At 46.3% G+C, this 27,472-nt stretch overlaps 2 protein-coding genes across 2 annotated transcripts in view; one reads left to right on the forward strand and one right to left on the reverse strand.

The window, feature by feature from the left end:
- Nucleotides 1-20,699, forward strand: part of LOC128822743 (ubiquitin-conjugating enzyme E2 R2) — a 134,979-nt gene extending 114,280 nt beyond the window's left edge. Inside the window, exons 4-5 of the mRNA XM_054004555.1 lie at nt 15,872-16,006; nt 17,718-20,699. Coding sequence (XP_053860530.1) covers nt 15,872-16,006; nt 17,718-17,937 — 355 coding nt within the window. The 3' untranslated portion in view covers nt 17,938-20,699. The remainder of the gene's footprint in view (nt 1-15,871; nt 16,007-17,717) is intronic.
- Nucleotides 20,700-23,233: 2,534 nt separating this feature from the next.
- LOC128822745 (ubiquitin-associated protein 2-like) overlaps nt 23,234-27,472 on the reverse strand; it is a 197,181-nt gene continuing 192,942 nt past the window's right edge. The window contains exons 24-27 of the mRNA XM_054004556.1: nt 27,301-27,408; nt 25,744-25,811; nt 24,844-25,032; nt 23,234-23,363 (exon numbers count right to left, since the gene is read on the reverse strand). Of these exons, the coding sequence (XP_053860531.1) occupies nt 23,271-23,363; nt 24,844-25,032; nt 25,744-25,811; nt 27,301-27,408 (458 nt within the window). The 3' untranslated portion in view covers nt 23,234-23,270. The remainder of the gene's footprint in view (nt 23,364-24,843; nt 25,033-25,743; nt 25,812-27,300; nt 27,409-27,472) is intronic.

Consider the following 27,472-nt stretch of genomic DNA (forward strand, 5'->3'; position numbering starts at 1 on the left):
GTGTACTCTGCACTTGCGCCCTCTGTTGCTAGGGGGTCTTCTTCTACTCTCTGGTGGTCGTTTGAGGAAGGCTCCTCTCTTCCTCCTCGGTGAAAGTTCACGGCCCTGTAATGATCCTTTCCATATAAGGTTATATGTTATATGCGCCTAAGTTCTAGTTGCACAATCAGCTTAAGTAATCAACACACTATCTAGTTTCTGTCTTGCGTTTTTCTGTTATCTACACAAGTCTTCTCCTTTCTGTCTTGCGATTTCCTTAATGATGAACAAAGAGTCCTTTCCAACTTATCATACCTGGGAACAGAAATCTTCTTCCTCTCCTGGAGGCACAGGACTACTCTTGTCTCTTCCTCTGTTCAGTCTGAAATGAACAGGGCTAATGCCTTTATTAATGTTGAGCTCTTTATTAAAAAGATTAGCTGGGCAGGGGGCTCGACATGGAGCTCGTCCCCGCGGTTGTAGCTTTCCCAGGTGGCCGAATGGAAGGAGGCTTGCAGAGTCTGTCACTGAAGTCCAGAACAACAGCTGTCCCTGCTCTTTCCGTGGTGGCAGCACCAGGGCTCTCTCCCTCTCTCTCTGTCTCCCTGCTTCTCACAGCCTAACATAGTCTGTTCTTTCTTAGGTGATAGCGATGGGTAAAAGTCAATCAGGGGATGTGTTTCCCTCTTCCTCAGCTAGGGCATTTGTCTAGACTCCTCTACTGTGTTCAGTTTTTGATTTATAGTCCTTTTAATCTCCTAAAAATACTCCCATGATCCTAAGGGGTTTTTATTTGCATGTTAGTCCCAGAATGGCAGTGTGGAGGGGTGGGAGGCCAGTTATCTCCAGGTAGTTTAGAGAAAACAAACAGAGCAATTAGCTAATTAGCATTTCAATATCGGTACTTAGCTAGAGTTAGTAGTTTTTTTAGTGTTGCCATGGGAACTAGGAAGTCCCTGCCCGTGTCTCTGGGGAACACGTGGAAACTGTTCATTACAAGTCTTCTCATGGGATCACAGCTATTTCAACATCTGCTTATTATAGCATGGAGGCTTTTGCTCGATATCAATTTGAACACTTTCATCTCCCCATACTCTCATGCATTATAAGAGTCCTTTCTCCATAGCTTACAAGAGGATTTCAGCTCCAAAAAAAAGCATCTCCTCACCCCTCCCATCTGGGACTTAACATCTTCCTCACTGACCTCGATGTCTTCATGTTGTTCCTTTACATGCTTGCATTTGTTCTTTTCTCTCACTTGAGGGAGGACTGAAGCACTGAAAGGATTAACATCACGCCTGGGCTCTTCAAATGGTCACCTGACCCCCGGTCGAGCTGAGTATTCTAGATGGCAGCTGGGGGAGGTGGCCAGGTGGCTTGGTAGCCAGGCCTTCTCTTTCCCCCTGCCTGATGGTTGCGGGAAATTTCCAAATTTCCATGGCGGTAAAATCCCGGCACCGACCCGGGGCGGAGTGGGTGCGGCTGGGTCCTGGGCTGGGGAGTTGTAACAAGCAGCTAGATGTTAGCAAGGCCGGCTCCAATTGGCCTGCGGCTTCCCCTTCTCCCTGCCCGGGAGCAGATGGGGGGAGGGAAAGGGAGCCAGCAGGCGACCCGTGGAAAGGGAGCCCAGCCCTGCAGCAGGGCTGGTGGGCCCGGCCCAGGACGGGGCCCACCCAGCCATGTTACCTTGCTCCTGACCAGAAGGGAAAGAGACAGTTCCCAGGTTTTTCATCCTTAACATGTGTGTTTCACAGAGGCGTGTCCAGCTTCTCAGTGGTTCAACAGACTGGCAGTTACACAAAAAGCTTTGCATCACTTCCCTGAATTTCCTCCCATTCCAAACCAGGACATAACCTTTGACTTGTCTTCATGTCATCCTGTAGATTAAATCAATATATTTTATTTCTTCACGTGATTCCATCCTGCTGTTTTTACACTCCTTGATAATGAAGAGTCAATAAATTCTTCCCTTGGTGTTCTGGTTTTTGTCCTTGTTATCTTATCCTTCAGATAAGATAGTCCACAAAATGTAGGGAACCACTTAATTATCTTACACCATTCTCTGAGTTAGTTACGTGAAAAGGCATTTTAACATCACATAGTCTCTATTTTAATATTATGCTACGGTCTAAGATATATTTATCACACTACTATTTATATAAGCTATATGGTGCATACTTGAACTGACAGATTATACTATACCAAAAAGCAGTTAAAAGGAAATATAAATTGTACCATATAAAAATCTTTGTGATTAATAATAATATGCAAAAGCTAATACATAAATGCGAAAGCCAATACTATATTGTCATTTATAACAATATGCTTGTAGATATGCTCAGCATGCATTGCTCTGAATATGCCTCTAAATCAATTCAAGTACAGTTGGGGCTGTAGTCTCCTTTAATCATGTTCTGCAAAGCAGTTGTTATGTACTGCTGTATTTCAAGACTTATTTCCTTGTCTCTTGTTCTTCCCTTTCATTTAAATTAAAAGCTGTTCAAAGCAGGACCACCTCAGACACAGGAAGCTATTGCAGTGGTAGCTACAGCCAGGTGGCCAGGTGTGTAGAGCTGCCTGATGGGATTTGCTGTTGAGTTTTGTGCTGGTTGTGACACTATGTGAGGAACAAAGGGCTGAATCTCTGAAGTGCAAAGAGTTGTAGGAAATGCAAAAGGGTCTGGCCAGCAGAGGGAGGTGGTGTTTGTCCCTGATAAATGTCAGCAGAGCAGGGCAGCTGGCTAGCTCTGGGCTGCTGCTAGAAATCCAGGAAGGCTGTCTGCCAGGGGTTACATGACTGGCCCATGCTGGCTTTGCGAGTACCAGCAGTTCAATCTTGCTGGGCCCTTGGCGGCTTGCCTGAGTGTTGAGTACAGCAAGGGGAAGACAGTGCAGATATTTTTCAAGTACTGCTACAGCAGTCTTGGCTCACAGGCTGAGGAGAAGGGAGACCTGGCCACAGCTCCAACCTCTTAATACACTGTGGGATAGGGAAGGCAATGCAGCCTCATCTGATGGCCTTGGGTTGTATCGGTCAGGGTAAGCAAAGAGCCTGGCTTTCTGCTGTGAGGCTGAATGTCATGAAGAACAGGCTCACTAAGCAGGTTTCCAACCCTGCACCATCTATGGATGGTATGTATAAACTGAATTCTGGTCTGATGCAAGCTTTACCTGCTGCCCTGTCACAAATGTGTACAGACATGATAGTGTTATAAATGAATGCTCCAATTTATTAATTAAGGAAAATTTATTAAATTATCAAAGTATAAATTTAGGGGAAAAAAGGAAAAGCCACAATCTAATCAAAAAGGTTCAGTGCCGAGCCCGGGTATCAGCGCTGGGTGAGACACAGGTCTGACCGCTACAGCATAGGGTCCCCTATGTTTCACACCGACTATCCTGCCCGAGTGGTTTTTATATGATTTTTCCTGCCCGAGGCAGAGTCCCTTTTCTTCCTTTCAGAATTTCACATATTCATGTGGAGTTCTTTCTCTTCAACGAGAAAAACCATGTCCGGGGAGTGATGAACATCCATGATCGCATTCTGGAATCCTCACCTATGGCTCCAGCTATCTCAATCTTAGATATTTATCACGTATTCATCCTCTGGGTTCCTCGGATCACCTTGAGGAACGACCCATCTCCGGGATGGCCACGTTCATTCGTTTGTAAATGAAGTTCTCTTTCCTCTTGTCCAGGTGGTTTCGACACTGTGATGCAATCCCTTTTACCAATACATATATAAAATATATATGACCATTTTTATCTGCACGAATTATCCCATATACACATAACAATCCCTCCCCTTCTACATAAACATATTAAGCCATGCTTTCTAAACTTTCTACATGATTACATGTGATTTTACTTCTACCCTATACTACCATCTCATTTCCTAGTTCTTTAAAAGAAGGAAAGAAACCTCTTAGTTCCCTCAAGGCTCATTATCCTACTCTTCTCTTGGAATTCCCTGGTACAATTTGTAGACATCCCCTTCTCCCTTTATCTGCTCTTCAAATCTGGCCAAAGCATCTGCTGCCTTATGGTGTAGATTTTCCTCCCCTAATTTTATTATTTTTGATACCTGATTTGTTTTTCCCATAGCACATTCTGGGTCTGTGGGCATGGCAGCTACCTGCATACCCTGCACTACTGTGTGTATTAACCTGATAAAACATGGTATCAGGCAGGGTAGGAATATGATCTCAGCTATTGAACACAATATGAAAAATATTACCTTTTTCTACTATGCTCCATCAAACAGATGATCCCACCAGGATGCTTGGAGTATGGAGTTCCATTTTTGTACTGGGACGTGTGCTACCCTTTTAATTTCTGTCGCCAGGCCTCTGATGGTTTCTCCATAGTCGTTAATCTCTATACAACATTCTGATTCATTAAACTTCCCACAGACCCCTCCCTCCTCTGCTAGTAAATAGTCTAGGGCTATTCTGTACTGATACATGAAGGCCTTCATTTGGGAGTGTTGTTTAGACAGCAGCTCGAGGGCATCTGAGGTGTGGTTAGAGACAATCTCTACCACTGCCTGAAGTCTTATTAGTCGGTTTAACAGATAAATCAGGGTCCTATACCCCCAGCTTCCATCCTGGGCCCATGTTGCAGGACTATAATACTCTATTATTCTTTCTGCGGATCACTCCTCCTCACCCCAAGTCTGGCCCCCACCAAAAATATGGAATTTCTTTTTCACTTCTGTTCTCCTTCTGCTCGAAGTTTCATATAAGGGGGGGCCTAGTGAGCTGAGTTCTGATCGAGGTAGGGTAAAGAAAACAGGTCTGATCAATCCCATAGTGCATGACCCTCTCCACCGCTGAGGTAGTTCGCTGTATGCTTTCTTCCCACAAATCCAATATAAACCATTCAGGGCTTTCTACCTGACCTTTGTGTTTTCGGGTTCAGTCCAGAATCCTCTCAATTCATCTAAGGATTGGTAAGGGTTAGCTCCAGAGCCTTTGTTCCAGCAGAGTCCAATTTTTTCACTCCATTCGCATTTAGCGCCTTTTTCCCGGCTCCAGTACCCTGTAGGGTTTTCTGGCTGCTAGATTCTGCTTTTGTTAAAGGAATTTACTGTTAGAGTGGACACACACAGAGTGTATCCCACCATTTCAGTGTATTCCTTTCCCTCCCTGCTAATGCAAAATGTCCCAATTACTCTTTTGTCTAAAACCCATCCCTCAGGTCTCTGAATTATCCTCAAGGTTTTAGCATTATCCCATTTCAGGAGTTGCTCTGGAGCTAAGCTCTCGCTTTTCCAAGGCCACTTCTCTGCAGACTTGAGCCCTCCACAGATCCAGCAATTGGACAACCCCAATTCTGTTGCAATTTCTTGCATCAGATCCACAAATAGGTTTTGATCTGAGGCAGGTAAACCCCAATTGGTATATTGTTTTTCAAGCTGATCCTATTGCTTGCTTAGGGTTCTCAGCCTTTCTTGCTCCATCCTTCTTTTTCTCATCTCTGCCTCCTGTCTTTTTAGTTCCTGTGATACCTGTTTCATTTTGCTTTCTAGGTCCACTCCTTCTTTGTTCTTTGAAAAGCAGAACATCCTGTCATATTGCAAACAAACCCGGTCATCTTGATCCTCTAAAAGGTCCAGGATAACTGGCTCATTTTTGAGGGACATCTTCGTCTCATATTTTAAGTTCTTCCTGACCCAGTATGTCTTTCCACTCATAACACACATTCCCAACTGGTTATTGTCATAACACAGTGGGTTAGTCTGAAAGTATGCTACAAACACTGACTTCATCCTTCCCCCAATCCATACTGTGTGGTTACATTTATCACAGATTGGGACAGATATCTGTTCAACATTTCTTTTATGTACTTTGTGCTCTGACTGCCCATCCTTAGGGATCGCCCTTTGTGAGTAACACCTTATTCTTTCTTTTAGCCTGCATATCCCCTGCTGGGTGCCGTTTATGGGACGGTGTCCATTTATCTTACCCTTGCCGCAGTTCTTTGGGGCTGGGGATATCAGAGCCTCCAATTCCCCTTGTCCTCTCCGGACAGTCTGTATGCAGTGCCCGCACCCGTCGCCAGGGCCTCACACCTCTGTGCTGGGCGAGTTATTCAAATGCGTACTGGTCTTGAGGCACATTGATAGACTCAGGTTGATCAGGATCCCCATGATTATTATTATTCCTCTGCCCTTGCCTGCGCCCACTGGGTTGCCACCAGCGGCAAGGTAAGCCATCTTCTCAGCAGCAAGAATAGTCTTCTGTGGTGTCATACCTGGACCAAGCTGCATACCTCCGTTTAAAGATGCCCCACCTTGATAGTTTAACTGTATCTGCACTGCAGGGTACTTTATTTAACCTCCGGCACTCAACAGTAATGATTTGAACTTTTGATCTCAATTTTCCCTTTAGCCTGTTTTGAAACAAATGAAACTAGATCTCAGAGTCCACTTCGATTATTCCTAGGCTCGTGACAAGCTCTAAGATACGGCTAGTCAGGCACAGTTCCCCTTCTAGGCACTTATCACATAAACCCTTTGGCCAATATCCCCTTCTACAGTGTGTGATCCAAACCTCATTACAATACTCACATTCGAAATGTACAAATGGATAACATTCACAATCAGGTTCAGTGCACCTTATCAGATCCCTATCAGTCATTTACTTGGCCGACACAAGGTTATCTTCAGATCCCCAGGGGGAGAGGTGACTTTCCACTCTGCTGTCTCTTCCCGGTGCTCGACCTTCTTCACTCGGGACGTGTGTGTCCAACCCTTTTCTGCTGTTCGTATTGCTGTATCTGTGGTTAAGAGGACAAGAAAAGGGCCTTCCCAGTGAGGTGTCAGTGGGGCTTCTTTCCACGTTTTTATGAGCACTTTGTCCCCAGGTTGTACTTTATGTATGGAAAAACCTAAAGGGGTACCTTGTGTTATTATTCCCTGCTTCTACAATTCCTGCAGATTCTTACTTATGGCTATGAGATATGGCTGTATCTGTCCATCTTCTATCCTCGGATGCCCTACTGGCATACCATGTTCGTATAGCATACCGTACAGCATTTCGAAAGGTGATAGTCTGGTGTCGCCCTGGTTATCAAGAGTTTTCTAAAGCCTTCTGAGTTTACATTCTTGTAGAGAACTTTCTCACACAACTTTCTGTAAACAACCTATTGTTTTGCATTCTTTCATAGAGGCGGAGAAATTTGATGTACAGGTAGTTTGTCCAGTGTCGTTGGAGAGGTGGCACGTTCACCCTCCAATCCACTGGCATCTTTTGAGAACTATAAAAGATTGGAGTCAGAAAAAATAAATTAGTCTCTTCATCGTGACCAAGGCTGTGGTGCGTCGTTTTTGCTTGTGTCATCTGGTGACAGTCTGGTCTCGGAGTAAGGCATGGTCCGGATATGGCAAGGCTAAGGGGAGGCACTTTAACCAGGACATCTTTGTTTCCAAAATCAATTTTGCTAATTGAGCCTTTAATGTTTGATTCATCTTTTCAACTTGTTCAGAGCTCTGAGGATGCCACGGGGTGTGGTATTCCCACCGGATCCCCAGAGCGTCGGCTAGTTGTCTCATAATTTTTAAGGTGAAGTGTGTCCCTTGGTCCGAATCTATGTATTTTACTAACCCATACTGGGGTATGATTTCTTCTGGTAGAAATTTTGATACTATCTGAGCCGTCACCCGAGAGCTCGGGAGGGCTTCTACCCAGTGGGTTAGTTTGTCCACTATTACCAATAAAAATATATATCTTCCCACCTTAGGCAGATTGGTAAAATCTACCTGAATCCTTTCAAAAGGCTGGTATGCCACTGAGCAACTTCCGAGTGCCACTTGCTGTGTTTTTGCCAGATTAATCTTTTGACAAATCATACACTCCTGCACCTCTTGTTTTGCCAATTCATAAATCCCCTTACACCCGGAGAATCTCAGGAATTGCTCTACCAGGGCCTGGGCTCCCCAGTGTGTTTGTTTGTAATCTCCCCAGGATTTTTCTGGTGTAGTCTTTAGACAATAGCTCCCTCCTGTCTGGCAATTTCCGCTTACCTCCTTCTAGATGGCCTCCTATCTTTTCGTACCCCTCAATTTCTTTCGGGGAAGGGTGTGGGGGATATTCCTGAACCTTCCCTTCCTAGATTCCTGGGGTACTTACCTTCATCAGAGCCGCACTCTTGGCCTCTTTGTCTGCTAAATTGTTCCCTTGGGTCCTGAACTGCATTCCTGTCTGGTGCCCTTTCACGTGGACTATGGCAATTGCCTCTGGCCCCCTTATAGCTTTTAAGATTTGCCTGATTATTTCTTCATGCACTAGCCCCTTTCCCTGAGTATTGAGTAACCCTCTTTCTTCCCAAATCTTTCTGAATGTGTGTACCACCCCAAATGCATATTTTGAATCTGTAAAAATTGTTCCTTTTTTCCTTTCTAATTTTCACAGGGCCCTCAATACGGCGTACAACTCACAAGCTTGTGCTGACCATCCGGCATTCAGGGGTCCTGATTCCACTACCTCCCCGGTTTTGCCATCCACTACCGCATAACCTGATTTCCTTTTCACATCTATGACCCTTGCAGAACCATCCACAAACCATTTTTCGCCTTCTTCTAATTCTTCTTCTAAATCTGGCCTTTTTTTGGTCTGCAGCTCCACAACTTCTGCACAGTCATGGGAAAGCACTCCTTCGGCTTCCTCAAACAGGAATTGTGTGGGATTTTGTGCTGAGGTAGTTCGCAATTCCAAATCCCGGGAGTGGATTAATATAGCCTCATATTTTAGGAGCCTGGCATCAGTCAGCCACTTGTCAGCCTTTTGCTGCAGAATGCTCCTTACACTGTGTGGGATGTAAGCTACCAGCGGTGCCCCGAAGGTCACCTTCTTAGCCTCCTCTACCAATACTGCCACTGCTACAATTGCTTGTAAGCAAGTGGGCCACCCCCTGCTTACAGGATCTAAAAGTTTTGATACATACCCCACCGGCTTCTTGGCCCCTGCCCAATTCTGGGTTAAAACCCCATGGGCAGTGTGATTACTGGCGTCCATGAACAGCTGAAAAGGTTTCTTTACATCAGGGAGGCTCAACACCGGAGCTGCCACAAGGGTTTCTTTTAATTCTTTGAAAGCCTCCTCATCCTCCTCTGTCCACTTTAGCTTATCCATGGTAAGCTTTTTATAAAGAAACCTTACCTTCTTGCTGTATCCCTTGATCCATTGCCTGCAATACCCTAGAAGCCCCAGCAGCTGCTTGACCTCCTTTTTTGTTCGTTGAGGGGGTAAGGTAATGATACCTGTTATCCTGTCCGGATCTAACGTCTTCTTACCTTTTGTTAACTAATGCCTTAGGTACTTGACCTCAGGCTTTGTGAACTGTAATTTGGATTTTGAGACCTTCAACCCTTTTTCCCCAAAAAAGTTTAATAGTTCTATGGTACCTGCCCGCATGTCCTCCTCCCTGGGTCCGGCTACCAATAAGTCATCTACATATTGTAGTAATTTGGTCCCTTCAATTGGCACAAACTCACTTAAGAGTTTTTCAAGGGCTTGTCCAAATAGGTTTGGTGAGTCTACAAAGCCCTGAGGCAAGGATGTCCACCCTAGTTGTTGCTTTCTATTTGTGTCCGGATCTTCCCATTGAAATGCAAAATAGTCCCGACTTTCCTGGGCTAGCGGGCAAGTCCAAAAGTCATCCTTTAAATCTATTACACTGTACCAGGAATCCGCTGGGGATATGTTATTCAATAGTGTGTAAGGGTTCGAGACTGTAGGAAACAAGGTTTTTGTCCTTTGATTTACCGCCCTCAAATCTTGCACCAGCCTGTAACTACCATCCGCCTTCTGTACTGCCAAGATAGGAATGTTATGTCTTGACATGCACAGTTCCAATGTGCCTTTCTTTATTAGATCTTCTATTACAGGCTTTTAGTCCCTTCTTGCCTTCCATGGGAATGGGGTACTGTTTAATCCTGATTGGATCCTCCAGTCTCTTGATCTTGATGTGAATTGGCTCCATGTTTAACCTCCCCGCCTCCTCCTGAGTGTGCTACCACTTTAGGATTTATCTCATTCTCATCCTCAGCGGTTAATTTATATAAACTTACCATGAGCTGGGAGTCCTGTGCTATCAGGCTTATCCCTAGAACTACCATTAAATCCCTCCCCAGCAAATTATAATCTGCTTCTTCTACCAGTAATATGTTCCCCAGACAAAACTTATTTTCTGATTCTATTTCCACATTCTTTAAAACTGGTACCTTAAAGGGTTCCCCTTTAGCCCCAATGACCACCATTGAATCCTTGCTTTTAGTACATCTGGGTGGCAGTCGCTGAACTGTAGTTCTTTCTGCGCCTGAATCGACCAAAAATGCGGTGTTTGCTTTTGTTCTCCCAGGCTGCACGCAGCTCCTGGGAGCCCGGCTGTGGCGTAGCTTCCACGTGCTGCCGGGGTTTTCTGCTGCGGGTTCCCAGACACAGCTACCGTGTCCCGGGCGCGTGGGCTGGCCAGTCGCTGTTACCGTGCGCTAGGGATCCGGCAAAGAAGTAAGGAATTTTCCATTTACTCCATGCTAGGCTGGAACGGTTTATTGGTCACGTGGCGCGGTTCGATGGAAAGACGCAACTGCTCCTGGCACTCGCATGGGAGAAAATGGCGCCTGGGTGCCGGCATGGTAGGATTTTATGTAGGGGCAGGGCGAGAGGATCCACGGCCTGCCGTCCAATAGGGGCGGCTGCCATGGTGGTGACGCCAGCAACATCAACCAATCAAGACGGCACTCGGGCGGTTCCTGGGTCCCAGGGCTAGTAGGGATGCGGCATCAGGGAGATTGGCGGGGAACTCTCTGGCAAGGATGGGGAGTGTCTGTCTGAGTGATTGGGGTAAGCTCCAATAGCACGCAGCTAGGAGCAAACAACCGCAGGGAGGGGAAATACGGGGGGTGCGCGGGATTACAGAACTTGACCTATCTAACATAAATTAAAAACCCTAATCTAAACTCGAACCCCAGGATGCAACACAAAAACACCAATTCTTGCTTTTGGGGTCCAATTCTTAATTTTATCAAGGGCTCTCCAGGTGTTCTGGACCCCAAATTATAAAGCCCCTGACTCCTCTAATCCTCCTGGAAGATCTGTTCATCCTTCATTCTCTTCTTGCATTCCCTTTTGAAGTGCCCTTTCTGTTTACAGTAAAAGCACTCAGGGCTGCTTACCTGTTTGTTTATGCCTTTCTTCTGAGAGGGATTCGGTTTTCCCTGAAGCCGTTGTGTTTGTGCCGGCTTTCCGGGGTTTTGTATCCGCTCCTGTTTTTGCGCTTCCCTTACTGCCGCCACCAGTACCCTTGCCTGTGCTTTTTGTTTTTCATCATCCCTTCTCATGTAAACCTTCTGTGCCTCCCTTAGTAATTCTTGGAGGCTTTTCTCTTGCAAATTCTCTATTTTTTCTAGCTTTTTCCGTATGTCTTCCCATGATTTAGCAACAAATTGTGTTTTCAACAGAATACCCCCGACAGGCGAATTAGGGTCGGTGCCTGAATACATTTGGAGGCTCTTTCTCAGTCTTTCCAACCATTTGGTGGGTGTTTCATCCCTCCCCTGCCATTCCCCCAATGCTTTACTAATGTTCTGTGCCTTTGGTACTGCCCCTCAGATTCCCTGTATTACCATGTTCCTTAATCCTATCATTTTAAGCCGATCCTCCTCTGCCTGGGTGTTCCACGATGGCCTCTGTTCAGGCCATTTCTCAGCATCACTCCCTCCCTGGGGGTTCCTGTGTTCCCAATCTTTTATTGCAGCCTGCCATATCATGTCCCGTTCCTCAGAGTTGAATAACAACCTCAGAATGGTGCTGGTGTCATCATATGAATAGATGCTATTCCACAAAAATTCATCCAGCCTCTCTGCCACCCCTAGAGGATCATTCATTAATTTCCCCATTTCCTTTTTGAAAGCTCTTACATCCCCCGTATTGATTGGCACATTTATGTACCCAAAGATTCCGGGAGCAGTTGGTACTTCTCTTAGAGGGTAAAGACTGGGTTTGTCCCCTTCCTCCTCGCTATCATCATGGTTTTCTCTCTGCGTCTTGCGCCGTGTTCTGCTAGCTGGAGGAGAAGCAGTTTCCCCGGCAGGAGGTGTGTGCCCGGGATCGTCTGCCTGTTGTGGCGTACGTGGGGGCTGGGAGGGACCCAGTGGGTCCATCACCACCGGAGACGAAGGCTGTATGTTACGTGGCAGTGCCTGTGCCTGTGCAGGTTGAGGCGGGTGCCCCGCCGGTGCGGGCACGGGGGCCTGAGCCTGGGGAGGAGGATTCAGGTACGGGGGTGGAAGGTTGTCCAAGGGCTCCCAGGTCTCCCCCTGGTTTACCTTACTGCCATGAGTTCGGACCAGGAATAGCCTCACACTGGCATATTCCCACAATCTGGCATAGTCTCTCTCCTCACTTTCCGGCCCACTTTCTTCATATATACAATCAGATAATGCTTGACACATCCTTGAATCAAACGTGCCAAATATAGGCCAGAATTGATATTTCCCAATTTCCATGTTCCCCCATACCTCCACACAATAATGAATCATTTTTTCCTTAGATTTCCTCCGTCTCTCAGGGCAGTCTTCCCAATGTTCTAACATCCGTCCCAATGGGATCCCCCTTGGGATTTCGGGCAAGCAATCCTGTTGCCCTTTACCAGGTTTACCCTGGGTTTTCCCCTAAATTTTACTCTTTTTCTGTCCCATTTCTTAACAAGCCTTCTTACCTTAATTCCTCGAAGGAAGTCCTTAAAGCAATCCCAGTCGGTACCGTGGTTTTAGCCTATTCCGATTAAATGTTACCAGCCTATCAGTCGCACAGCGAACCGATCTGTGGACCTATGGCTGATAGTGAGCTCTCTTACCTTTTCCCCGGACTTCCAAAGTCCTGGACCGAAGAGGTTTACCAGCTCTCACACACCCGAGAATGTACCTTCCCTTTTCAATCTGCTCGTGATTGAACCCCTGAACTCCCCAAGTTGCAGGCTTTACGCGTGAGATGAGTTTTCCCGGTTTCATACGCTTCCCCCGCGACCGACCACTTTCCTCGCAGAAGAGTGGAACTGCGATCCTGGGGTCTGCACTCTCCTCGTGACAGTGTCACGTCTCACACATGCACTCAAACACACCTCACTCAACCACGCGATACTTACGGCCCTTTTCCCGTGTGGATTCTTCGTGCACGTAGATTTTAGGAGGGAAAAAATTAACTGCAGCCTTGGAGATTCTGCTCTGAGTTCCCGAGAGCTCTGGGCCCGTTTTATCCCCCTTTTTGATAGTGGCTCTGGCTCTGAGTTTGAAATCTGATTGATTCTGCAGGATTTCCCAATCCTGTCCGGCCACCGAAATCAGTAGGGCACCGCCCGGACCAAAGAGGGGGGTCCCCGGACCCCCAAATCAGATCATGTTGGGGTCACCAAGATTGTTATAAATGAATGCTCCAATTTATTAATTAAGGAAAATTTATTAAATTATCAAAGTATAAATTTAGGGAAAAAAAGGAAAAGCCACAATCTAATCAAAAAGGTTCAGTGCCGAGCCCGGGTATCAGCGCTGGGTGAGACACAGGTCTGACCGCTACAGCATAGGGTCCCCTATGTTTCACACCGACTGTCCTGCCCGAGTGGTTTTTATATGATTTTTCCTGCCCGAGGCAGAGTCCCTTTTCTTCCTTTCAGAATTTCACATATTCATGTGGAGTTCTTTCTCTGCACGAACTGAACAAAACCATGTCCGGGGAGTGATGAACATCCATGATTGCATTCTGGAATCCAGTATTGAGATGTATCTCACTGATGGCTCCAGCTATCTCAATCTTAGATATTTATCACGTATTCATCCATCATCTGGGCTCCTCGGATCACCTTGAGGAACGACCCATCTCCGGGATGGACACATTCAGTCGTTTGTAAATGAAGTTCTCCTTCCTCTCATCCAGGTGGTTTCGACACTGTGATGCAATCCCCGACACTGACTTGTGCGCTTAAAAATCTTTTTATAAGGGTATTTCTTACCAATACATATATAAAATATATATGACAATTTTTATCTGCACGAATTATCCCATATACACATAACAATAGTCTGTCATCAGGTTAAGTCTTTGAGGTTTGTATTGTGTCATCTTCCCTATGCTGATCACCAAGGTCTGAAGTTCATAAGTATTTGCTCTTACTTCAACTATTGTCCTGTTGCCTTTTTCCCAACCTGGAAATGAAACTCGAGATAATTTTAGTAAGGAGGTAATATAAAGGGGGATCTTTATTTGAAGGCTTCCAGAGGCAGTTATGGAAAGATGTCCACAAAAACCCACCCCCCACAGAGGTGAGTACATTCTTATAGGAAAATTAGCATAATTGATAAAAAGCACCAATTAGGAGGACAAGTGGTGATGCAATTTCCCCCAGATCAAGCCCCTTCTCTGGAGTTCCCCATTCAGTACTAGTTGTACTTTGTCCATGAAATGTATCTCGAAGAGTTGTTCCCAACCTTGGTTCCCAGAAAGAACCAAGATAGCATTGGGGCCTTGTACCTCCCGGGGCTTAGAGCTCTGGAATTTGTTTTGTCTTTCTGCCTAGGGAAAGGCCATGGAAAAGTACTGGGAAAACTAGTCACTAATACAATAGACTATAGAGCTACAAATATATGTGTGAAGAATATATAAAACATAGGAAAAAAAATGCAAAACCCCAATGGCATCAGTCCTTAGTGTATTGGGTTTGCGTGGCCAGGTTTTGACATCAGGGGGGCTACAAGGGATGGCTTCTGTGAGAAGCTGCCAGAAGCTTCCCCCATGTCCATCAGAGCCAACACCAGCCGGCTCCAGGATGGACCCACTGCTGGCCAAGGCTGTGCCAATCAGAAATGATGGTAACACCTCTGTGATAACATATTTAAGAAGAAAAAAAAAAGTGGCTACGCAGTTGTAATTGCAGCCAGAGCGGGGTGAGAACATCAGAGGAGCAGATCTGCAGACACCAAGGTCAGTGGAGAAGGGGGGCAGGAGGTGCTTCAGACACCAGAGCCGAGAATCCCCTGCAGCCCATGGTGAAGACCATGATGAAGCAGCTGTCCCCCTCCACCATGGAGGACCCCATGCTGGAGCGGAGGGATGCCTGAGAGGGGGCTGTGAACCTGTGGGAGGTCTGCGCTGGAGCAGGTTACTGGTAGGGACCTGCAAAGCCATGGAGAGAGGAGCCCATGTTGGAGCAGGTTTCCTGGTAGGACTTGTGATCCCATGGAGGAGCCACATTGGAGCAAGCGGTGCCTGAATGACTGCACCCCATGGAAAGGGACCCACACTGGAACTGGAGAACTGTCTGTGGGATGGACTCATGTTGGAAAAGTTTGTAGATTACTGTCTCCTGTGGGAGGGACTCCATGTTGGAGCAGGGGAAGGACTCCTGTCCCTGAGCAGTGGCAGAAACAATGAGTGATGAACTGACCATAACCCCCATTCCCATCTCCCTGTGCTGCTGGGGGGAGGAGGTAGAACTGGGAAGGAGGGTGGATGGAGGGAAGGTGGTTTTTAAGGTCTTATTTTACTTCTCATTATCTTGCTCTCATTTTGTTAGTAATAAATTCAATTAATATCCCCAATTCAAGTCTGTTTCACCCGTGATGATATTTGGTGAGTGATCTCTCCCTGCTGTTATCTTAACCCATGAACCCTTCATTATATTTTCTCTCCCTTGTACAGTTGCAGAGGGGAGTGAGAGCAGCTTTGGTGGGTGCCTAGCATCCAGCCAACATCAACCCACTACACTTAGATATCCTTAATTATTCATAAGTTTTGTCTTTAAACATGTTTCTGATGCATCACCTAAAGAAGTTGTCAGCATCCAGAATCCGTGAATGTGTTAGCTCTGACTCTGCTGTCGTGATTACCTGTTTCAGGACTATCTTACTGAGTGTAATCTCTTTGCTTAATGAGCCCAACACATTCTCTCCTGCCAACGTGGATGCATCAGTCATGTTCAGGAAATGGAGGGACAGTAAAGGAAAAGACAAGGAGTACGCTGAAATCATAAGGTAAGCTTTGCTGTGTGTGATGCTGGCCTCCTGCTTTTTATCCTATGAAACAGGCTGATTTCAGAATTTGCTGAAACCAGCTTCTTGCTGTGGTTACTCCTTTCAAAATGAATTTTACAGCTTTATTCCAAGTTCATTCTTCTGGACAGAAATGGTGCAAACTTCTGTCTTTGTATTGTTCTTTTTCAGGCTAATCTGGCACGATGCTCTGCAAAACCTATTGGCTGCTAGTAAATTCTAGTCTAAGTCCCTGTGTACCTTTGAGAACTGCTTGCATTGCTTGAGATGTGATTCAAACTGCCTTCATGGTACTAATTCTGTGCTTAATGCACTTATGAATCATAATCTTGTCCCTCCAATTTGAAGGAATATCAGTAGGATTTGGCAAGTGCTTGCACAGCTGGGTTTGATTAGCTGGAAGCGTTGTTTAGTCTTGACTGCCCTTTTCTGAGAAATTCATGGTTCATCAGGTGCTGTAGGGAGGTGATGTAAACTTGAGCCAAGATTGCTGTGGAGTGGAAATGGGCAGCCCATACTGCAGTGGGACGGCTGTCACACTTGCCTGGGGCAAGACCACATATACCTTGACTGCTAGCTGGATATACCCCTGGTTGGAGCTACGCAGAGCAGTCAGTCACTGTCCTGGGCTGTGCAAAGAGCCTTGCTGGGAGGTTATTTTAGTCCCCTCCAGCTGCATTGGCTTCAGCTGGATGTACTCCATAAACAGAGTATGGCAGACTGGACATGTGGGTGGGAGTAAAGGAACAGGCTGCCATCTGCTCCTCTCCCTGCTGGGAGGCAGCAACAGTTCACAGCTCAAGTACTGCTGAGAGGCACCAGCCAGAGCCCATCCTGGAGCAAAGGGAAATGACGCTGTTGAGACAGGGACCGAATGAATAGACTCCATGGTGTTCAGAAGGCAAAGAATAATCTTTATTAGGAAGTAGTGTTCCTTTTTTATAGCCAGGATCGCTAAGGTGAAATATGATTGGTCTCAAAGTGAAAACCTTTCACACCATTGGTGCACTATGAATAGCACACTGTGGTAGAACATATCTATAAACAACATGAACAGAAAGAGAGATAATAATTGTTTTCATTCCTTCTCCTAACTTTCCCAGGCTAGGCCTGGAAGAATTCTCTCTCTTTTCTCTCTGACTGAACTGAGAATATCCACAGGGAAACACTTGTTTCCTGCTATCCTCAGTGTTGGGGTTACAGCTGCATCTCAGAGTGCAGCCACATGCTCTTACCCTCCAGTGGGAGCTCAGAGCTGACAAATGCTTGTGGGAATTAGAGTTTTGAGCATGTTGGGGTAGAGTTAGCAGTGGTGGAGGGTGGCTGTGGATAGCATCTCTGGATGGCATTTCCTAAGTCATCTTAGGAAATCTGTGACTATCCCTTCTGTAACAAATGTAATGGATTTTGCTTTGAGTTCTGGCAGATCTCTAATGCAGAGTCCTGTATAATAATTGATTTCATATGTTGCTGAGAGTGTGTGTGCTGCAAACACCCTTGGAGTGCTCCCAAGCCTGGGGATGCAGGGACTAAATCTGTTTCTAGTGATGCTTGTGGTGCTTCAGCCAAACATCAGCTCACCTGACTGAGCTGCCAGGAGGGCTGGGCAGGGGCTGGTTGGGAGGTGAGGAGTTGAGCTACACTGCTTCCAGCACATGGCCCTGCTCATGTTGCTGTGTCCTCCTCCCCACAGGAAACAGGTTTTGGCTACCAAAGCTGAGGCAGAGAAGGATGGCGTGAAGGTCCCCACTACACTGGCAGAGTACTGCATCAAAACTAAAGTGCCTTCCAATGACAACAGTTCAGATTTGCTTTATGACGACTTGTACGATGATGACATTGATGACGAAGACGAGGAGGAAGAGGATGCCGACTGTTACGATGATGATGATTCTGGCAATGAGGAGTCGTGACCTGCTCCCTCTATGCCCCTGTACTGCCCTGTCAACTCAGGCCAGAAGGGAGCAGTGGTAACCTAGCAGCAGTCCAGCAAAAAAGTAGTGGTGGGAGGGGGGGATCAAAAAAACTGTCTCCTGCTGTCTCCTGTTGTATGGATCTGTTTGCTCCTTTTATATGGACCTCTTAGAGACCCTCCACAGAATGTCTGAATTCTTGCATTCTTAACCCTTTCATCACTGTATTATGATTTCTTTTTTAAAAAGAAATTCCCTTTTTCACTTCTACAAAATGCTCACAGTGAAACAGGTTTGCTTGTGTTTAGATTCTTGAATTAAATACAGTCTTGCATTGAGATGTTTAATGTATTTAAAGCTGGAATAAACCCATTGGAAGATGAATTTTCAGGACCTCAAGTACTGCATTTACTGGGAAGAAAAAAATCCACACAAAGAAAATTGCCAGGGTTTAGCTTCTCCATTAACAATAATAGTGTGTGTACATTTGTTTAGCCTTGTGGTGGTGGCTTTTCCTTTATAAGGTGTGGGGTGGAAAGTGTAAAGCTACTGTGTGTTGAGCTTGATGGGATGTTACTGAAAGGTACAGGAATCTGCTTAGCCTGATCAAATTAGGAAATAGCTGGCCCCTGGATCCCCAGAGGGCACAATCAGCTTTGTCTCTGAAAAAGGCTTGTGATAAAATAAACACTAAAATAAACACTTAACACTTCACGTCTCTACAACTGAGCCCTGGGTTGCATTATTTTTTTCAGACTAGGTTTGGATTGAAAAAGTTTAATTTAGCCATTCTTCTGGGATCTGCTGTCAGCTGCCCCTCTACTGAGGGAGGAAAACAGAAGTGTATCCCACTGCCCAGTGGGCCAGCATTCATCCTGAACTTCTTTTTGGCAGTGGGAGAGTCTCCTTCTCCAGTGCTTGCTAGTAGCCCTTGCTTCCTGCAGCCCAAGTCCAGTGATGGCCTGAGCCTTCTTTCTGTTGCTTATGTAGGTCATCTGTTGGTAAATGCAGCTCTGCTGTAGCTCTGTGGGGGTGGCAGAAGATAAAACTCCCTGGGGCAGCCAGGCTGTTCCTGTGCCTGCAGTGGCTTCTGGGACATAGGGCAGAGAGATGGATGGGTGCTGGGCTCTCTCCTGCTTGGCTGGGGTACAGGTGGATGTGTGCAGCCCCACAAAGAGAAGGGTACACAGTGCTTTCAGGCTGATGCCCTGAGCTCAGCCTCTTGCATGATTTTGGGAGCTCTTGGCAGAGCTTAAGGCCCTCAGCACCCTCACCCCGTTGCAGTGTGCTCTTGTTCAGCTGTAGTGCAGTGCCCTGAATTCACCTTTCACATGGATTGGCAGCCAGCCCTGCCCTTCTGCGCTGAGCCCTGGCAGCCCCAGGAGCAGATCAGAGGTGCTGGCCCTGCTTGGGTGAGACCCTCTGTTCTCACAAGAGGCAGTCAGGCAGTCACCCTGATAAGAACTGCAGGCTCAGGCATTTGGTATAGCTTGGTGGTTTTAATGATACATCACCAGCTGCAGTCCCTCAAGAGGTACTTTGGTGGGAGTAAATTTTGTTCTGTGATCAGCTTGGTGGGAAGCAAGGAGCAAGATGAGAGTGAGCAAGCTTAAAGTGTGTTGCCTGGAGGGAGAGGAGGGGAAGGCAGCCCTCGGGTAGGGGAGGAAGGCCTGTGGGGCTCTGTTTGAAGTTATCAGTGTTACTTGGCTGGGGTTTGCTGCAGCAAGGACAGTCCCTGTCCCTCTGCCCCAGCTTGTGCTAGTGTGCCCTCAGCAGAATGAAGGCAGCCCAAGTGGTAATACCTTGTCCCCAGTGTGTTCTGTGATGACCTGCCCTCCTGCTTGCTTTTTACCTGGGGAGGCAGCTGGAACCCTCCTGAAGTGTCCCACAAGGGCTCTTTCAGGTCAGCCTTCCATCAAGGACTAACAGCCCCTGGTGCTTTTTGGAGCCAGCAGCAGGGCCCCCCCTCAGCTCCCAGCTTCACACCAGCCCTGGGAGGGTGGTGCCAGTGTTGGCAAATGGGCCTTTGGCACTCGATGCAAGACTGGTCTCAAGGCCACACTGGGCCAGGAACATCAGTTTCCAGCTTTGAGGGGCTGTTGGGGGCATGAAGGAACAGAGCATGGCAACACTGGCTGTGCTGACTTGGTTTGAAATGATACTGCATCTTTCAGGATTTCCCTTGTATTTTTGATTGTCTTCACTGTTCACTGTATGCTCTCCAGTGAGTTGTATTTTCAAGCTTGGTGTTGTAAGATGCATTATCTCATGTTAACCTTTTGAAAGACAAAAAGCAACCTATTTTGAGAGCTCTGACCATAACCAAACTAATTTCTCTTCCCCGCTGTCCTGTGCAGTGTCATTGCTTGTTGACTTGCTGGTTTCATTTTTTGAGATATAAACTGAAATGAGGGTATTGTGTTTGGTTTTGGTTTTTGGGGTTTTTTTTACCTATTTAAGAAATTGTGGAAAAATGTTTACCTGATCTTTGTATTCTGGTTTTTTTCTTAACCTTTTTCTCATCTCAGCTGATATTAGTGTTTACATTTGCAACTACCTGCCCTTTCAAATGCAGTTTTCAACCATTCTGAAACCAGCAGGGTACACTACATTTCTTAGTAGTTTTCTTAGCTGAAATCCCAGATGGTTTCCTTTTTTTCTTCAGTATAATTTACCAGAAACAATTAACTGATGCATTTTTGTGTTGTCTTCCCCTTCAGTAGTTTTGTCTTTTCTGCACATCTATTAATAAAAATGTAAAATGAAAATATGCCAGTACTGTTACTTCCCTGTTGAGTTGGTTTATTTGCATGGGTTACTTAAAGCTTTGAATAACAGCTGTTCACAAATTCAGTGGTGCTCCAGTATCAATACATATACATAAATATCTACAAGGTTATTGGAAAACTGAAGCTGCTGACAGCTGTCTATACCTTAAAGAACAAACTGATTTGGAGAAGCACTTTGGCAAAAAGCCATGAGCTTTGCTGTTATATTTATTTATTCATGTTAAGTCAGCAAAGAGGAGACCAGGGAGAAGACTGTTAATGGTATCATATGACTGCAGCAGGATGAAAGGACTTGGAGTAAAGGTGGTGCTGGCATGGGGTTGGGGTGCTGCTGGTAGCCAGTTTTCTGGGGCAAGGTGCTTTGACCTCATGCAGAAAACTGGCAGAGGAATTGAAGTAATCACTGCCAACCACCCCTTCAGGGTGCTTGCCCTGCCTGGCCCATGCTGTTCCCTCCAGGCTCAAGAGTGGAGAAGTATCTGTTTTTGCAGTGCTGAAATTAGCAGGACATGTGTACAGGTGTTGTATTTGCTATACAACATTGTTTGCAGTACAGCAACGGCCGAGTCAAATGTGTTTGGGGCCTGAATGTTTCTGCTTCACAGCCATGCTGGAGGAATGGTTATGGTATTGCAGAGCTGACTTCCTAGAGAAGTCTCCACGATGGGGAATGAGATGGTGCTGTCTGGGCCTTCTGACTGGGATCAGGCCTGCTTGTAGCTCCTGCCTGCCTTGAGCTGACAGTAGCTTCTTGATCTAGCAGAAGGTGTTGTACCAAAACCAGGGCAAACACTCCACACTGCCCTGCACTGGACAGGTTGGGGTTTTTTTTCTCCATTTCCTTGATGGCCAAATGCAGCAGAGTAACCTTGGTTCTACCATCAGACTGTGGAACAGAGACTTAGAGAGGAAATTGCTGCAGAAGAGCCCTGTTGGAGCTGATGATAAGGGGAAAACATCCTGTTTAGGCTTGCCAGGGGCAGGGGGAAGGGAGGCAGTAAGTCTCTAGCCTGCAGAAACAGATTGTTGTATTCCCAGTGCAGGATCGAGCACTTTGCCTTATTAAACCTCACCACAGACCTTCCTCCTGATGGAGGCCCTGGACTTCATGGGCAAAGCAAGGAAGGACAGTGCTGCTGTGCTCCCTCCTTACCATTCCCAGCTGCTCCACAGGGCCTCAGACAGAGCACAGCAAATGCAGAACATGCTTGTGGCAGAAGTCAGGGTGCTGCCCAGGATCCCAACCCAATGCAGCTGCCTATGAGCTTTCAGTACCAAGGTGTGCTCACTTTTGTCACAGTATTCAGCATCCCCTGCATACCCATCTCTTGCTCTTACCTTCCCAGGAGGAGGAGGTAGAAAGGGACAGGCTGTAAAAGCAAAACTGCTTGAGGCCTTTGAAAATGCAAACACTAGTGATATGCTCAAATATTTATTAGTTGGAGGGAGAGTTAAAAAGAAATAAAACTCCTAAAACATTCACTGCTCTGGTACAGGAGAAGAAGGACCAGGAGTTGCCTCCAGGGTCTTGTTTTAGAAAAAAGTGGGGAGGGACAGGTGAAGTTTCCTTCAAGTAGCTATGTCTTTTCTGGGCAGGGTGGCTCAAGGCAAAAAGAGGTACAAGACAGAGCTTATACTTTTATTTAAGAAACCGCTACATAGTTATTGCCTCTAATGATGGAATGGAAGTTGCAGGACCCACTGAGCCATCCAAAGTCTCTTGCTAGAGAAACAAGAAAACCCCAGCCCAATACCAAAACACACAACCATCCCCCCCCAAAAAAAAACCCCACAAACAAAAACCACAAACAAAAAAAAGTCCTTTATTATTAAAAAAAAGTGAAAAATAAAAAGGTGAGAGTGCAGCTCAGGGCCACAGTGAACAAACTGCCCACAAGAGTTCATCTTCCACAGCAGGAAGGAATGAGGAGATGAAAGAAAGGACCCACAAAACTTTTTTTTTCCCTTTCCCCAGCCCCTTTTTTATCTCTTTCAAGTAACAGCTATATTGGGGGCTGAGGGCAAAAATCAAACCAACAGGACACATCTTGATTACTTTTTTTTTGGGGGGGGAGGGAGGGACAGCAGGTCTTATTTGCCTGAATTTAGAACTGCATTAAATAAATGAGCTCCAGCTCAAAAAAAAAAAAAAAAAAAAAAAAAAAAGCACAGTTTGTTTTTTGACAGTTATAAAGCTTAAAAAAAACAAGGAAGGATGGTCTGATGCAGATGGGAAACTCATAATAAATTTCCCTACAAAGAAAATAAAACAGGCTGCAAGATGCAGAAAACCACATTTAGCCTCTATTGCATTTACAAATACATACATAAATATATTACATACAACAGCAACTTTAAGAGGAAGCAGGCAAGTCACACAGAATGGCTGCCTGGCTGTAATTCTCCCCACACAGATGTTTGTCTGAGCAGTAATTTCTCCTAATAATTCTAGGAATAGGGGTCCGCTTTTTCTTTTTCTCTTTTTTTTTTTTTTTTCTTTTCCCTCCTCTTCTTTCATTCTCTCCCCCCTCCCCAGTTCTGGATTTAGTTTGTCCAGTATGGAGAAGTACCATAGGTTTTGGTAGCCTGAGACTTTTGCTGCATGGTGCTGGGTTGATTGCGTTGGCCAGATCCACCCTAGAAATCAGAAAGAAAGGAGACATGAGCACCAACACTTCTAGGAAGACAAGCCTGTCCATACAACAGCAGAGGAGCTTCCACCAACACAGCAATGCTCCCCCCTGGACGGATCTGTTTCTGCTCTGCAACATCTCTGCATCCTGCAATCCAGGACAGTCAAAGAGAAATCAAACAGAAGAGCAGGGACCACCATCCCACTACCTCCCACTCAGGTTTAATGACAAGGAAGAAGAGAAGCAGGACTGGGGACAACAAAGGAACTCTCCCAAGGTGCACAGAAGTAGTACACCAGCCAAAGATGACACACATTAAGAAAGAGAAGCAATTTCATGTTTCTTGATTCTAAGGCAGAACTTTTTGGGGGGGAACATTTATAGTAAGGAAACACATGGGCTGGTAAAACCAAATCAGAAATTGGAACCAACATGCAACCTGCAAGGGGATGACTTCCCCCCCAGAATTACAGTACAAGTGTTCACATCTTGCTGTCCTGCCACAGCCAGGGGACATTAACACTTGCCTGGGCTTCACACCTCACAGCCCATCTCTCCATGCCCCACATCAGGATGGCACAGAATCACAGCCTGGCTGAGGCTGGCAGGGACCTCTCAAGGTTTCTTGCCCAATCCTTCTGCTCAAGCAGGGTCACCTAGAGCTAGTTGTTCAGACCTATGTCCAGGCAGCTCCAAGGATGGAGACTCCACAACCTCCCTGGGCAACCCGTGACAGTGCTTGGTCACCATCCCAATAAAAAAGTGTTTCCTGATGTTCAGAAGGAACCTCCTGTGTTTCAGCCTGTGCCCATTGCCTCTGGTCCTGTCACTGGGAACCACTGAAAAGAGCCTGGCTCCATCTTCTTTGCACCTTCCCTTCAGGTACTTATATATATATATATGTAGATGAGATCTCCCCTGAGCCTTTTCCTCTCCAGAATGAACAGTCCCAGCTCTCTCAGCCTTTACGGATAAGAGATGACCCAGTCCTTTCATCATCCTTGTGGCCCTTTGTTGGACTCTCCAATACATCCATGTTTGTCTTGTACTGGGGAGCCCAGAACTGGACATGGGACTCACCAGTGCTGAGCAGAGGGGAAGGATCACCTCCCTTAACCTTCTGGCAGCACTCCTGCTAATGCAGCCCAGAATGCCTTTGCAGCAAGGGCATAGTGCTGGTTCATGGTTAACTTGGTGTCCACCAGGATGCCCAGGGCCTATTCTGCCAAGCTGCTTTGGCTCCCAGCATATACTGGTGCATGGGGTTGTTTCTCCCCAGGGGCAGGACTTGGCATTTCCCCTTGTTGAACATCATGAGATTCCCTCCCCAAGCTGGCCAACAGCATTGAGTCTGTCAGTCTACAATTGTTGTCAAGGCCCTTTCCCAATGAGCAAAGCAAAAACCAGAAGGAAGCAAAAACCCCCAAGACCTTGCTAGGAATCTGCCCTCAGGCACACTGAAGATGATGAAGGGGCTGACTCACCTGCCCATCTTGCTGAAGGTGGTGATGCAGCATCTGGGAATGAGGCTGCTGATGTGCAGGGAGGATATGAAGAAACGGGGCTGGAGCATAACCTGGGGCAGCACCAGGGTTCAGCCCAGTTGATCCGAGAGCAGAGGGGAGGCTAAAAGAAGGTGGTGTGCCAGCATGGAATCCCTGTTTATCAAATGTCTGTACAGGAGGCGAGGGGGACAGCATCAGAGACTGGTGTGAGCAGCCCCATGGTGACCAAACAAGAACAAGAGTGGCCCAAACACACATCACCTGAAACTTTCATCAACCGCCACAGAGCAAGCCAAGTTACACCTGCAAGCACTTCAGCAGATGAGCTTCAGCTCCTTTTCTCATCCATTCTTCTGAACTAATGACTCCAACATTTAATTTTTATTTCCACAGCTACTATGCTCCTTTTTTCCCTGACCTCTTTTTATTCAGTGGGACATGGGATGGCAGCAGCTGCCTGAAATCAGTCCTTGACACATTATGGGGTCTCAGGCTGAAATTACAAAAGCAGAAGAACCACTTGCAATAAGATTTTTCTCTCCCTGACCAAAGCTCAACCCAGCCTCTTGACTCACTTGCTTTGAGGGATATTTTGTCCAAAAACAATAGTGCCATCACACTTCATTTGCAACCAGGACACAGCACATGTGGGGCAGCACAGGCAGTATAGAGTGCCCGCACCTATGCCAACAGCTGCCATCAGGAGCAGTGGGACAGAGGGTGAGACTCCTCTCCAACAGCAAACAGCCATCATAAGAAATGCCACAGCCCGTTGACCCTGAGAACCAACTGGCTAGGGAATGACCCTAGCCTCCTCCACAAGGGGATCCATTGGTCATGCCTCAAGAGCAGAGGGGAGGAGAGTCCAGCATTGCTCACCTGAGTCTTGTTATAGACTAAACCACTGATATCAGGCACACCCGTGTTACTTGAGGTCACAGAAACACCTGGAAAACAAAAAACAGCCACCAACAATGGGAAAGTCAACCATCACCTAGCATGAGCCCCATGCTTTGCTCTCAGCACCTCTGACAGCCTCAGTAGATACACCTTTGTCTGCAACCACTGCACCCCACACCCTGATACTGCTGCTGGCCCACCCAGTGGGGTTCTCCATGCTGTCAGACCCACAGCACTGCACATGGGAACAGAAGAAATTGTTTGGTTCCTCACTCCCACTGCAAAGCAGGAAAACAGTTAACTGGAATAAATCACCCACATTCACAACCCAGTGGTTACCACTTGGATTCAAATGCACTTCACCAGGCAGCAGTTGGCTGCACCAAACACTCATTTAAGTTCACAAAAAGACAGCTTTCTCCTAGGATTAGGGGGGTGCATTTGGCTCTACTGTAGTATTCAACAGCTTTCCAGTAGTGCACTGAGCAATGAGATTCAGCATCTGCTACACAATTGAACCCTTGTCCTTTTACATCCTGCAGAAGGGTGAGGTCTGCAATGCTCCTCTGCCCAGAGAAAATTAATATCACTGATTCAGGCTGCCTTCCATCTAGACAGTCTGGTGCCATATCAGGCTCAGGAACACTCACCAGCAAGGTGATTTTCAAACCAGCCACTTATTCAGTCTTATAAAGACTGTGTCTAATAATTTCACTTGGCTCAGAATAAAACTAGCTATTCCTTTGGCCAGTGAATCAGAGGACTGGGCTCAGAGGGTGTGCACTGCTTTATGGTTGTTCCCTTCCGAGGACATTGCTCCTTTTTGGATTGCTCCTCTACAGATGAGAGCATGATCAGCTCTTGGCTGAAGACAGCATTTCAAACGCACAGCAAATGCTTGGTACTTGCTTAAATCCAAGGATGAACTAGTTAGTGCTAAGCAGCTAAGTATACACTTCTCAGGTCTAACCAGCATGTGCAGAATAAAGCTTTCATATGAGCTGTATAAATTCTTCAGCCTTTACAGTCACAAAGGAGACATTTTCAGGCACAAAAGAAAGTGATGAGTTACAGGGTGTACAGACAGAAGCCAAACAGCCCAGAGATGTGTGAAGTGCCCTGTTCAACCCTAACACACGACTACCTCAAGTGCCTACCAAGAAATCCAATTTAGTCTTCATTTGGCAGAGGACAATTTCAGCAACAACATCCAACTGCTTAGGCTTCAAAAACACAGCACTGTTGCAGGATCACTATATTCTTCAGCAAAGAAAACTTCGGCAGAGGAAACAGCTTACCGTTTCTCCCATGTATAATTGTGGACAAAGCTGCACATCAGCCACACAAATCCTTATGCAAAGTTCAGCCGTGAGCTTTAGAAGGAACACTTGGGCCATTAAAAAAGCATTTTGTATATGTGAGATGGACAAACAGCTTGGATGTGACCATGTTTAGAGCTGACTGCTGTGTTGACTGCACAGCACTGGGAGTTGGCCCTACTAAATCCCACTCGAGCAACCTCATGTTTCATGTTACCTTTCCCAGGTCCAGTGCCAGCAGATTTGTTTTGTGCTTGAGATGACCCACTGTAGCCTCCTTTGCTGTAATCTCCAGCTGCTGTTCCCTGTGTTAAGTCATCGTAGCCTGCCGGTGTGTACAAGACAAGGTGTTACAGTGAGCAAGCAGCTTTGCAGATATGCATGTGAAA

Source organism: Vidua macroura (assembly GCF_024509145.1).
Source record: "Vidua macroura isolate BioBank_ID:100142 chromosome W unlocalized genomic scaffold, ASM2450914v1 whyW_random_scaffold_38, whole genome shotgun sequence".
Lineage (NCBI taxonomy): Eukaryota > Metazoa > Chordata > Aves > Passeriformes > Viduidae > Vidua > Vidua macroura.